General features: G+C 38.2%; 1 protein-coding gene across 1 annotated transcript; it reads left to right on the forward strand.

Annotated features, from left to right (window-relative positions):
- Window positions 1-347: 347 nt before the first annotated feature.
- LOC116231489 (pancreatic triacylglycerol lipase-like) lies at window positions 348-10,412 on the forward strand. Its single transcript, XM_031597264.2, has 12 exons — window positions 348-396; window positions 680-834; window positions 976-1,101; window positions 2,056-2,190; window positions 3,024-3,132; window positions 3,420-3,539; window positions 3,786-3,905; window positions 5,316-5,431; window positions 6,477-6,606; window positions 7,819-7,930; window positions 8,703-8,870; window positions 10,084-10,412. Exons 1-12 carry the CDS (start codon window positions 348-350, stop codon window positions 10,145-10,147), a joined length of 1,404 nt encoding a protein of 467 aa, XP_031453124.2. The 3' UTR covers window positions 10,148-10,412.
- The last annotated feature ends 2,558 nt before the right edge of the window (window positions 10,413-12,970 follow it).

Genomic DNA, 12,970 nt, shown 5'->3' on the forward strand with positions numbered 1-12,970 from the left:
AGGTTTCTTTGTCTTGTCAGGTGAATGGTTAAAGGGGAATTGTAGTACATGTAGGTGTCCTTAGGTTAGTTCTAAATTAGCAGGCATACAACTTGGTAGGAGGACAAAAATCACTCTGGACTTGAGCTAAGGCACTAGCAGATTTTGCAGCGCCATAAGCTCTGCTGGAGCCAAGTAACATAAAGCTGACTCACTTGTCTCATGCGTGGCAGTCACAGGTATAGGTTGCAGAGAAGATAGATCAGGGCCCTTTTCACCATGAGAAAAATCAGCACCAGAAAGACAGGTGGGCTTGGTAATCAAGCAGATTTGCAAATCCTAGCTGCTTCTTTTTCCTGCTGTTCTAGATGCTTCGAATTGGGATATTTGCGCTATTTCTTCTCTGCACAGCCAGAGGTAAGTATATGGGGTTATTGTTTATAAAGCCTTTCTATGATGCTTGACTTTGTGAGATGTTTTTCTGCACTCATGCAGAATGGGTGAGCATCAGGGTGGCTTCTTTTCTTGGGGAAAACTGTAGATTTTGAGAGCTGAGACAAGGCAACAGCTGGACTTTGCACTATTTAAACTGGAGAATTTTCAACAGGCTGAGAGATGTCTAGAGAAAAGTCTATATGTTATGACTACTAGTCTGCTCTTTACTCATTCAAATATTCTTGGTCTGATCTGTGTGCTACAGGCTCTCAAGTTTGCTATGACAGGATAGGATGTTTCACAGATGATATACCATGGTCTGGAACTGCAGAGAGACCAATTTATAGATTACCCTGGAGCCCAGAAAGAATAGGTACCCAGTTCTTCCTTCACACAAAAGAAAATGGTAATAACTATCAGGTAAGAACTAATGTGGTTTAAATATTGGTAAATTACAAAACTTTTACATGTCTATCCTAACACAGTTTAACTTTGCACAATTTTTATGCGCTCTTTACAGAAAAGAGTTTTAAAATGTTAATAATTTAACATCTACAACAGGAGATATCTGCAGTTAACTCTGCAACAATTGGGAGCTCAAACTTCAAAACAAGCAGGAAGACAAGATTTGTTGTTCATGGATATATAGATGAAGGAGAAGAAGGCTGGCCCTCAGATCTGTGCAAGGTACATACCACAGGGAAATCCCGTCCCTAGGAAGTTCCTCAGTTGGCATTTATAAATATATTGCTGTACATTGTTTGCTTTCTCTATTTCTAATCACTATATATTTCATACTATTCTTAATGATAAGAAAGGGAGAAAAGGGGACGTATTTAAGTTACTAATAATTTGAAAATATGTTGTTCAGTACATTGAGGAAAAACATTAGGGGAAATGCATGAAATTCTTCACTTTAGTGAAGTGAGTGACAACAGGATTTGGCTCAGTGAGTGTCTTTCCTGCTCAAAACAGCTCAAACCTGGAGCTCTTTGCTTTCTATCGATTTTTGCACTGACTCTACAGTTTCTCAAGATGTTTCTTAATCTTTCTCCAAAAGATGCTGCAATTCAAATTTGTGGTCTTCTCAAATCCTCTAAACATGGTTTCCATTGCAGCTGCTAAAGAAAGCTGCTAGTCATACAGCACACAAAGCAAAATAGCAGTTCATGGCACGTGACACTATATGGACAATGCTTTTAATTAAGTATTCACACAACTCCAATTTTCTTTAAATTATATATTCCTGTTTTACTTAAATGAAAACTATAAGGAATATAGTTAAATTCCATTAAATCAAGTATTTCACATTTATTGCATTCCTATTGCCTGCTTCTCTTTGTTACTAGCTCAAAAGAAATTAAATTTGACAGCTTCTTGATGGAAAATATCTATGTTGATTATCACTTTCAGGACATGTAGAATTGACTGTTGGATTTGTTAACATTTTGTTCCAACTAACAGAAATAGATTGATCTTTTAATAACTTGCTGTTTTGATTCTTAAAATATTCCCATATGTATTCATGCAGCATTTATGAATTTGGCTGTATTAAGCACTATGAATCCATTTCAGATTGTACTTCTGTGGAACTGTTTCTATGTGTTTTTTTAATTATTATTATTATTATTTACAAAACAGAGGATGCTTACAGTAGAGGATGTGAACTGTATTGCTGTAAGCTGGAAAACAGGTGCAAGATGTCAGTACTCTCAGGCTTCGAACAACGTCCGTGTTGTAGGCGCTGAAATTGCATATTTTGTCAACGTGCTCGCGGTAAGAATCTCCAAATCCTCAGCTAATATATAAAGCTGATCTGGAAACTTTCATGAATGTGAATGTAACCAGCAAAATTATTTTTTTCTACTCGGTGATTATTTTAGAAGTTCTGCTGGAAACAGCAGCCTTATTTCTGAGTTGGAGAACTATGTGATGACAGAAGGGTTAGTCAGCTTGGAGGATTGAAGTTCTCCAAGATAGCTGAGCAGTTATTCCACAGATGTTAACAGGTGTAAAGAGCTGTGTAGTTGTAAATGTGCAGAAATAATAAGCAGTAAATTGCCTTTTCACAGAGACAAAAGTCCACAAAAAAGCTATGAAAAGCAGCTGTGGTCATCAGTGACTGCAGAACAACTGTTCTCAGGTGAGCAGGAGTACCCTGGGCCAACAGGGACCCTCCCAGCTGCCTCCAGGAAAGCCAACGTGCAGAGCCTGAGTGTACAGAAGGTGTCACATGCCCCCTTCTCAGCCAGCTTTACATGGGAAGCAATGATTGGTTTGAAGCCTACTTTTAATTCAATTGCTTTTGACACATATTCCCCAATTCCAAATTTCTCTTCATGGATCTAGGATGTTAAAGGGATGTTGAGCCTCTCAGAACTTGATGTTAGAGCTGTCTAGAGTTTTAAGGACATCCAAATGAGGGCAGCAGATGAATAAGCAGCTTTGAGGAAAATATATATCTGTATTTTGGATTTAAGTACCTAAACTGGCAAAAACGTACCAAAATCCTATAGGAGCCTATAGGAGTTTTCAGCCCATTTTTAATTCTCTCTGTTGTTGATAAAAACTGAAGTAGTAAATTATTTTCTAAATATTTATTTTCTCAGGATCAATATTCATACTCTGCAGCCAATGTCCACATCATTGGTCACAGCCTTGGTGCACACGTGGCAGGAGAGGCTGGAAAGAGGAGGCCAGGGATTGGAAGAATAACTGGTAAGGGAGGGATCTGAGTCCCAGCTCGTACTAAAGACACCACTGCTTAATGAACAGCACAGGAGCAATGCTGTAATGCAGCAGCATTTCACTGTCATTACTATAAAATGAGCTCAAAATAGTGAATGTACAGACAGAAGCAGCTGTAGCTATGGTTATTGGGTATTATTTAAAAAAAAAAAAAATTCTCCAGCACTCCTACACTTACTGTGTACAATCTTAATATTATTTTATATAACACATCTAGATCTCTTCTTCCATACACGACACAAACATTTTTCTTTCAGGACTGGACCCTGCCCAACCTTATTTTCAAGACACTCCAATTGAAGTCAGGCTGGATAAAACCGATGCAGAGTTTGTCGATGTTATCCACACAGATACAGCTCCCATAATTCCCAACTTAGGTGAGTGTTCAGCTTTACTGTATTAGAACCTCATCATCTGTGCTCTGTGCACTTTAGAGTTGTAATCAAGACTCTGATGTGCTGATCAGTGCATAGACAGAAAAACATACCATTATGGTTACTGAGAACTTAAAAGTCTTAAAACACCACAAATAAACTTTAAGCCAGCAGTTTGAAGAACTGTATGAGAAGCGTATGAGAGAAGATAAATTTAAAGTGTATTTACCTCTGCTTTAAATACTTCAGGTTTTGGAATGGCCCCAGCAATAGGACATCTTGACTTCTATCCAAATGGAGGAGTGGAAATGCCAGGCTGTGATAAGAATCCTCTTTCACAGATTGTAGATCTTGATGGCATCTGGGAAGGTAAGGATGTTGATTACATTACAAATTCAGAGGAAGGTCAGCTTCAAAATGTAATGATTTAGCATTCCTTCATTCAGGTGTTTTGCATTAATTTTTCACGTGTGCACCATCAATGGCAAATACCCAGTGCAGTGAAATTGTTAGCATGTTCAAACATACCACTTTCCTGTAATTATTCTCATCCACAGATCAAATAACAAATAAGACAAAGGGTTTGACCTGGAAATCTCCTTTAAAGTACTTAGAAGTAGAAACAAACACTACTTAACCCTTCCTAAAAGTTGTAAAGGGTCTGTAACAACACATACATCTTTGTTGGTGGAGAAGAACATTAAGACTCCCACTTCTGGTTTGGGACCTTCAGCTGCAATTCTTCAGTGTAGAGCAGTACATTTAATTATTATTTTTTTAGTTAGCTATTACAAATCTGAGTTGCACTGAAGCAATGTTATTGTGTCTATTTTCAGTCACCTAAAAAAAGATTGGCAAGCGGCTGCTCTAATATGCTTTTAGTTGTTGTTTCCTACAAATTTAATTAAAAAAAAAAATCTATTTAAAAAATTTTTATAGCATAAACTTAAACTGCACATAACAGAACATTTAAAAAGAAAAAAATAATTCACCTCTAGAAACTTTTCAGCGTATGATCCAAGCTCTGTCTTACATTGCTGTAAACACCTTGAATTCTAGAAACCCATCAACTTATTTGTGATACCTGGCCTTCTTCTCTAGGTTTTATTCAAAACAGCTGGAAGCTTTTTTTTTCTTTTTTTTTTCCTCTCCAAAGAGTAAACTTGTTATCAATAATAGGAAATTAAAGCACAAAGAAATAACAGTGTTGTATATCTTCTTCTTTTTAACCTAAATTCAGGAAAATCAAAAAGAAAAAACAACAACAACAACAACAACAAAAGGAAAGTAATACATTTGTTATTTTAAGAGTTTCTCTTCTTTAAACACCTTAAGTAATTCCTCAGCTGGAGTAAATCAGCTGAGGAAGTTCAGTAAACTGCCCTAGGAAGTTCACTGTTAGATATTTAGCATTTGTTTTTCTTTTGTTACAGTAATACAGCGTTGTGTACAAAAGATCTGCTTTACGCAGCTCTTTATTGTGAAACCTCGTCAGCCTACTTCAGTAAGTTCCTGGGAGGGGGAAGAGGGCCTGGGCTGCAAGGTCAGTCCTTGCAAAGCATTTCAGGTTCACACCTTGTACCTGCTGGATCAATTACTTTCCTCAGAATGTCAACTCGTTTCAACAGCAAGGTTCACATCTCAGGTTCACAGCTTCAAGAGTGGTGATGAGGCTTCTGAGGAGGAATGACCCATACCAACAACACAGCAAGCACAACGTGCGTCTCTTTCAACAGAAATGAAGTACTAACCTACTAACCTGAGAGCATCTTTTCACAGGAACTAAGGACTTTGTGGCCTGCAATCACCTGCGCAGCTACAAGTACTACTCTGACAGTATTGTCTACCCTGATGGATTCCTGGGCTATGCTTGCGGTTCATACGATGCTTTTAAAGTAAGTATTTTTCAAAGCCTCACTATGGGTCGTTCAAAAGCAGTGCACTTGTCAATACATCTGAAACTCTATTTACACTAGCTTTCACCCAGTGGATGCATGTGTAACGTAAGTGACAGATATCTTGCAGTGGCTTAGGTGACATGAGCTAAAATAGGAAAAGGTAACAACGAACCAGGGATAGCCCTGGTACACTGCTGCTGCCCTAAGGTATTACTCTGGTGCATCAAACAGGGTACAGGGGGGAAGGAGGGCCTGCCCCAAGCGTCACAAAATCTATTTGTTAAACAGCAGCAGGAGGGATATCATACCAAAGTAGGTAAGCTTTCAAAATAATGAGAATTATAATAATATGTAATGGCCCTGATGGGGTCAGTCTGTGGTGAAAGTACTTTGGTGACTTAAGATGGCTACAAGGACAAAGCACTTTAGTTATGGACCAAGAGCAGGGAACCCTTCCCTGTGTCAGAATGGGAGATATTGAACTACCTGAGTGTAGCAGTGAGGCAATAGGCTCATCATATCCCACAGGCAGCAAAGAAAGAAGAAAGCAGAGCAAGGAATATATAAAGGTATATAAAAGGAATAAAATTAATCTCCATACTTTCTGAGTAGATGATAGAGGCTTTTCAGATCACTCTGGGAGAAAGCAAAGACCTGTTTCTGTCTCCAGGATACAAAGCTACTTTCAGGACAAAAACAAGCTTTGTTTTCAATACAAAGCCTTTCTTGAAACAATCTGGAGGTGGTCTTTCTCATCTGCTGCTGAGAGAGAGACTCCTCCTTCTCCATGTTCCTGTTCAAGAGTACTCCAGGATATCACTTGTGCAGCTGAAGTCAGCTAGATGGCATGAGAAAAAACATGGAGTCCTGACAAATCAGAGCCTTTCAGAAATCTGACTAGCTTACACAGTTTTTCTCTAGTCACATAAATGGTTCCTCGAAACTCATTGTTGCTGTGATTCATGACCAGTTAAAAATAAGAGTTATCACTAATAATTTCTGTCTGGATGATTTTATTAATGCATTTATTTCTTTTCACTAGGAAGGCTGCTTCCCATGCCCAAGTGGCGGATGTCCAAACATGGGTCACTATGCAGATAAATTCAAAGGGAAAACTTCAGATTCTTTTGTGAAACTTTACCTGAATACTGCAGAAGCCAGAGATTTTCCTCGTGAGTTTTGATTGTTTCCATTGCTACTACTCCTTGTAAAAATGCTTTCACAGTTAATTTTAACAAATGAAAAGAGCTCAGAGCAGTGCAAATGGCTCTTCAGTCCTTTGGGCCTTTTGCCCTCTTCTCTTCCAAAACTAATGCTATTTTGTGCCCACCAGTTGGTCTGAAAGTTGTCAGACTGTAGAGCCAAGTGGAAATCAGTAAGATGTTCGGTGGGCTACGCTACAAGATACATGGAGGAAGGATGATAGGCAATGCACATTAGACGCAGAAATATCTTATTAAATATTTTTAAAGTGCCTGTGACCGTGGCAGTGGTTAAAGGCAGAAAGAGAGGCCTGGAGAAGATGTGAAATCTCCAACTCTGGAGACAGTCAGAACTCCATTTATCAAAGGCCATAGAATCACAGAATGGCTAGGGTTGAGAGGGAACTCAAAGATCATCTAGTTTTAAATCCCCTGCCATGGGCAGGGTTAAGAGCAACCTGATCAAAGCTGATCCTGTTTTGAGAAATGGATGGACAAAATTACTTCCTTTATAACATAAGTTATTCTAAATGTTTTGTAAAATGTCTTTTGCTTCACCTTTATAAAGAAGAATTAGAGGGAGAAGAGCTACTTTTGTTAATTGCAGGCTAAAAGAAAGTTCCCACTCATAAGAGCGGGCATATCAGATTTTTTTTAAGCTTATTTTACAGTATGGATCAGCATTTATTCCCAACACTTTCTTCTTTTCAGCTTCACTGTACATAAAAACATTTGGGGTCAAATTCTCAGATCTATGTTTATTTACCACGTTACAAGCTAGTGTTTTTATTCGTTCCTTAGTTTTGTGTTTCTTTTTTCTTTCTTTCTCTTTTTTTTTTTTTTCTTTTTCAGAAAGTAGTACAAATGTCTGCCCATTTCTCATGCTGATCATAGTAAGACATGTAAAAATGTAAAAGATCTGTAAAAATGACAGATCTGACTCACTGGTGTATTGAATGGTTGTAACTCAGTGAAAAACTGTGATCCCCATGTATGACAGCGTTATGTTAACTCCATGCAGTCCAGGCAGCCTGGGATGTAGCCTTGAGCTGAAAGTACAAGGCAGTGATAGTTTGTTTTGCTTTTAACTATGGTGTACAGAAAAAATACATATCTAATCCAACTTGATATTTTTGATATTTTGAGACTGTTTCTTATACTTACTGTATTTTTTCTGTGTAGTTTGGAGGTACAAAGTATCTGTGAAGCTCTCTGGAAGTTCTAAAGTAACAGGATATGTAAATATTGCCCTTTATGGCAATAATGGAAACACAAGGCAGCATCAGATTTTCCAGTAAGTTCAATATCCAATGGAAAATAAACTTCTCTTCTCGAATGCTTAATTCATATTTCTAATAATGTTTCTTTTTAACATGGTCTCATTTTGCAGAACAAATTCTAGCCTCAGTTACAGCTCCTTGATGTAAATGCAGAGACAATTCAGTCACTCTGAATTTATTTTAAAAGGGAAAAGCATGAAGAATTCTAAAACGTTAGAATTTTTAAATGTTAGAATTTGGTGCAGTCCCAAATTGCTTTCTCTATCGATGTGATGGGAAATTAGTGGCCAGATTATGAACCGTGCTGACCCAAGAGACCATACATGTTTGACTCAGTCACGGGGCTGTAAGTTTGAGAACCTGTGGTAAAGAACCAGGCAGCAGCTGGTGGGTAATCCTTTTGGTCAACCAAACACAAAATCTGTATCAGATAAATCAATTTATATTATATGAGATTTTACTTATTTGCAAAATGTGGTATAAACCCTACTCACATAAGCAGCAAGACACAGCTCTCCCTTCTCCATGGGGATTGTCCTGTAATTGCATCTTCATAGTTAACTATGACTGCAGCACAACAGGGCTTTCTGCCTTTTCTTCTGACAAACTCTGATTTTTTGAATGAATTTCATAGGAGAATGGAGAATAATGTTACCATGATATAAGCTAAACGCTGCCTTACAACCAGCTTTCTATTCATCTTGCTACCATAGCCAAACAGTTGATGAAACTAGTAATTATTAAATGCCAGAGAGCCTCACATATGTAATACACTATTTTTCACAGGGGATCCCTCAAACCAGACAACACTTACACAGCCTTTGTTGATGCAGAACGCAAGGTTGGACAAGTTACAAAGGTTAAATTTCTTTGGAACAACAGTGTGTTAAATCCAACTCTGCCTACACTGGGAGCTGCAACCGTCACAGTGCAATTTGGAGAAACTGGAGAAGTGTGAGTATATCCACTGTGAAAATCCCAGCAGTTATTTGTGAGGACAAATGACAAAATTATATGAGGGACAAATGCATTTGCACAAGAAAAGATGCCCAAAGCATTGGAAGGAAAAGACTCTAAGGAACACTTTTCCTTCCTTTCAAGATACTGCTCATTCATGATTCCATTCACTACTATTTCAACTCTCTACCTTAAATAACTTTGAAGAAAAAATAGTTCCAGTCTTCAGAAGGGCAAATTTCCTGTAAAAACGTGTGGGTGAGAAAGATTAGCACCAGCTTAGATTATCAGCATGATTCTTGCCAAGTTCCTATCTGCTGTCTACAAGAAATGGCTATGTCTGAGCTTGCATTTGGATGTCTGATTCAATGTCAGTGGGAATCAGATTTCCATTAATATCGATGGTCATTGAGATTGACAAGACAGAGAGGCAATAATACTTCTAACATTTCCGTGAATATGGAAAATATTTGGAAGCTGTAATTAAAAAGCAAAATATAAATTGATATAAGCTAAAACATATTTCTGTAGACTCTGTGGAACAAGGCTTGGATGATCAGATTATAGAGGTATATTTTACTGATCCAATCCAACTTTGTGCTTGGGCTTTTTAAAACAAAACCCCTCATTTTCTTTATCATGTATGTTATTTGATCCACCCCATGACTGGGTGTCTAGAAGAAGGGGTACAGCATATGTTCTAGGCCCATATACAAATGCACAATTAAATGTAATCACTTAAAAGACGATATTGCAGACAGAAATAGTTTCAAGCAAAGCAAAATGACTACTTCTCAGCAGAGTTAGTCCAATTGTAATTTCTATTTATCAGAGCATGTTGCTGACCAAGCATATTCCTGTAAATAAGCACTTGTTCTTCTATTGACTCGTGACCTTGCACGTGGAGTTGTGTTCATCCATCTGGTGATGGTAGTGATGGTAGCACACAAAGTGAAAGGGAAACAAAAAAAGAAAAAAAGAAACTGTAGAACTGGAGGAAGACAGCCAGCTGGAGTAAATACAGTCCATCAGTACTACCACCCACAGTAGTATTTCAAACAGGTGCTTAGAGTTCCTTCTGTTCTTCTAGGGGAGTGTGGTTGTGTCAAATGACAAATCTGGTTGAGATAGCAAAAAAAAATCCACTTGTTTGTATAATCTCAGTAAATCTCAAGAACTCAAGACATTCATATGTTTTTGTTTTTTTCAGATTCAATTTCTGTGGTTCTGAGACAGTGAGGGAGAACGTTCTGCAAACCCTTACTGCTTGCTAACATGGATGCCCAAAGCCTTGCTGCCAACAAATGCTGGTCAAGCATGAAAGACCAGAGTCTGCAGTCTTTACAGCTATAATATTGGAAGCTTCACATGCCGATTAATAAATTGTACCTTTTAGATGCAGACATGCAAAAAGAAACTTTCCTTGCTCTAGCATGCTAATGATCAATCAAAAATAAATAATAATTATACAGGAAATTTTAATATATGAGAGGTTTTATTTCCTGGAGGGTGGTAGTTTTTGTTTTGTGAGTTGGTGGTTGTTTTGTGTCCATGGATATCTCTCTATAGACAAGCCTGCAAAATACAGAATTGTTAGAGCAGCCTTAGGAGTGAACGAGCCAATGCCCATTGAAAAAAATCCCCTGGTTTTGGTATGCTTCAAGATAACTTCAAACAAGGGGAAGAAAGGGGGGCACAGGTAATGGAATCTGCTACACAACTTCTGGGCAGTGCCAAGAGAAAGCAGACATGCTGGTGAGAAGAGAGGGTTAAGGAAGCTGATGTTGTTAACCAAAATGAAGGCTAAGCCTGAAATAGTTTGCAATAAAGATGTGAGCAGAGGAAGAAGGGTGAGCAGTTTACAAAATGAGAACAAAATTTTTAATTAACAGTGAGAGATGGAATAGTGAACACAATGGATAACTGGTTGAACTAATGCTGAACTAAGCTTGAACAACAGAATCCAAAAAATTAATTTAAGAAATCTGTACATAAGATTTCAAATGTTAGTGAAAATTCACTAGAATGCTCATCATCAAAACAGTCACAGAATTATCCTAAAACACCATATGTTGGATCTTGACCTCAGGCAAAACTGCCAGATGCCAAAGTAGCCAAGTTATAAAATGTGCAATGCAATGAGGAAGCCACTTCCTCCTCATCTCTGTGACAAACACTATCAGCTAAAGTGTAGATAGCTCACAAATTCAGTTCTGCCCCAAAGTAATCCAGTCTCTGATCCCTCAGCCAGCTGCAGGGACCCCACCCTCAATGGACAACACAGAAGTGCAAGTAGACTCACTACTCCTTGAGTCGCTTTCTTTTAAGGTTCCCCAAGGCTGAGGCACTCTGCTCCTCCTGCCTTTCGGCACGACCTCTCCTTAACCTTGTCCTGAGCTGGAATAAATTCCTTAGGTCAGAAACAAACCATTCCTTGGTTTTACCCAAGTGAAAAGAATATCCCTCAGCATTTCCAGTTTTAGTTGGAGATGTGCAGACTTACTTTCACATTTAAAAAACATTGTAAATTGCACCTGTAATTCCTGCTCGGATTAAAAGGCAATATTCAATTGTGTTACCTTGGGAGCACAGCACAAACCAAGTTTTATCTTGAGAATCACTGTAACATAAATCTCTGAGAGCTTACTTTATGGAGGATGGTAGGGAATAAATTTATGAATTAGAAAAGGAGATACCCTTTGCTTTGATGAAATAGATGTGTGGGGAATTAATATTCTAAGACAATTTCTCATTCGAGTTCTCTCAAGAGCAATATACGGATGTTTTTCACTCTGATGGTGCTACTTGTGCCTTCCACTCGTTATACTGCTTCCTCCCCTCTGCAGCTCCTCCTGGCAGCAGTAAGTGCACAGCAGAGAAGAGTGCTTTGTGTGCCCTCTTCCCAGCCTATGCCTTCCCTAAGAGGTACGGGCTAACATCTATTTTGCCTCCAGTTTTCCCCTCCTTAGTCAGCCTTCCTGTAGTAGAATAATGGTGTCACAATCAGTTCAAAGATATAGATAATTTGTCTGCACTGGGGTATCAATAAGACCAGTTTTCAGTTCCTCCTGCAAAGCCTTTCTCAGTTCTTTGCATTTTCATAATCTAGGTCTGGAGGAGGCAGAGGATCCAGCCAAGGGGCTCTGCACATTTTCACAAATCACTCATTAACCAAGGAAGAGCACCCTCGTGTTCTGGGGAGGTGAATAGATGTGGGGTTTGCGCACACACCCACAAACACCAGAACTGGCATCTGATGCAAGGCTTACATGCACCCTACTTCCTTTGCCATAACCATTTTACTCTTCTAGAATTTGGCTTCCTGATCTCAGTACCTCCTGCTGAGGAATCCTCAACAGGGTTATTAACTTCCTAACGCTGCAAAAGAGTTTCTCCTTTGTCTTTTGTTCCCTTACCATAGTATAAGCAGATTCTTGCCTACACAATTGTTTTGACAGCCAAGATATTCTCTGCATTATCCTTTGCCATAGCCACTTCAGCAGCCCATATAATTTTAACAAACACCTAACAGAATCAAGTCGTTAAAGCTGACAATAGCATAATAAAAAATCTCCTTTTAATAATGAACTGGAGCTGCCGTCATCTTGTTTTAGAAGAGTAAAATCTCTCCCCCCTCCTGAACACTTTACAAAGCTATTACATAAAATGCAATGTTAAATGAACAACAAATTACTTTCCCTTTAGCTAGCTTTTAATGCTAATGGTGCTATTTATTCCTGACCTTTTCAAATATTAGATTTTTTAAATGACAACATAAAACGAATTCTTGTTTGAAAACGCAAGCGACTTTAAACCACATGTTATTACTTGTAAGTATAGCATGCACATGCATCATTCATTTCAGTGTCCCATTTATGGCTAATTGGTATATATTTCAGTTGACATATATTGTTCTCCTGCAAACGTGTCAAATTCCTTAACGATGTCGCTGACAAAAGCATAGTGCTTGAGATATATAAATTACGCTCTTTACCATATAATCATTCTTATCTATTGGGAATGCTATTTGTGACAAATCATGTTCAAAAATACATGCTAAATTGATTATTTTTTTTTAAACTTTAATATCACACCAT

This window comes from Phasianus colchicus, chromosome 8 (genome assembly GCF_987193195.1).
Source record: "Phasianus colchicus chromosome 8, bPhaCol1.hap1.1, whole genome shotgun sequence".
In the NCBI taxonomy this organism is placed as follows: domain Eukaryota; kingdom Metazoa; phylum Chordata; class Aves; order Galliformes; family Phasianidae; genus Phasianus; species Phasianus colchicus.

What these genes read in the sequence shown, in the direction of transcription:
- LOC116231489 (XM_031597264.2), top strand. Translation starts at nt 348, where the DNA reads ATGCTTCGAATTGGGATATTTGCGCTATTTCTTCTCTGCACAGCCAGA. An exon ending in ATTTTGTCAACGTGCTCGCG is followed by an intron (nt 2,191 to 3,023) that starts GTAAGAATCTCC and finishes TTATTTTCTCAG; the next exon opens with GATCAATATTCATACTCTGC. An exon ending in AGGGATTGGAAGAATAACTG is followed by an intron (nt 3,133 to 3,419) that starts GTAAGGGAGGGA and finishes TTTTTCTTTCAG; the next exon opens with GACTGGACCCTGCCCAACCT.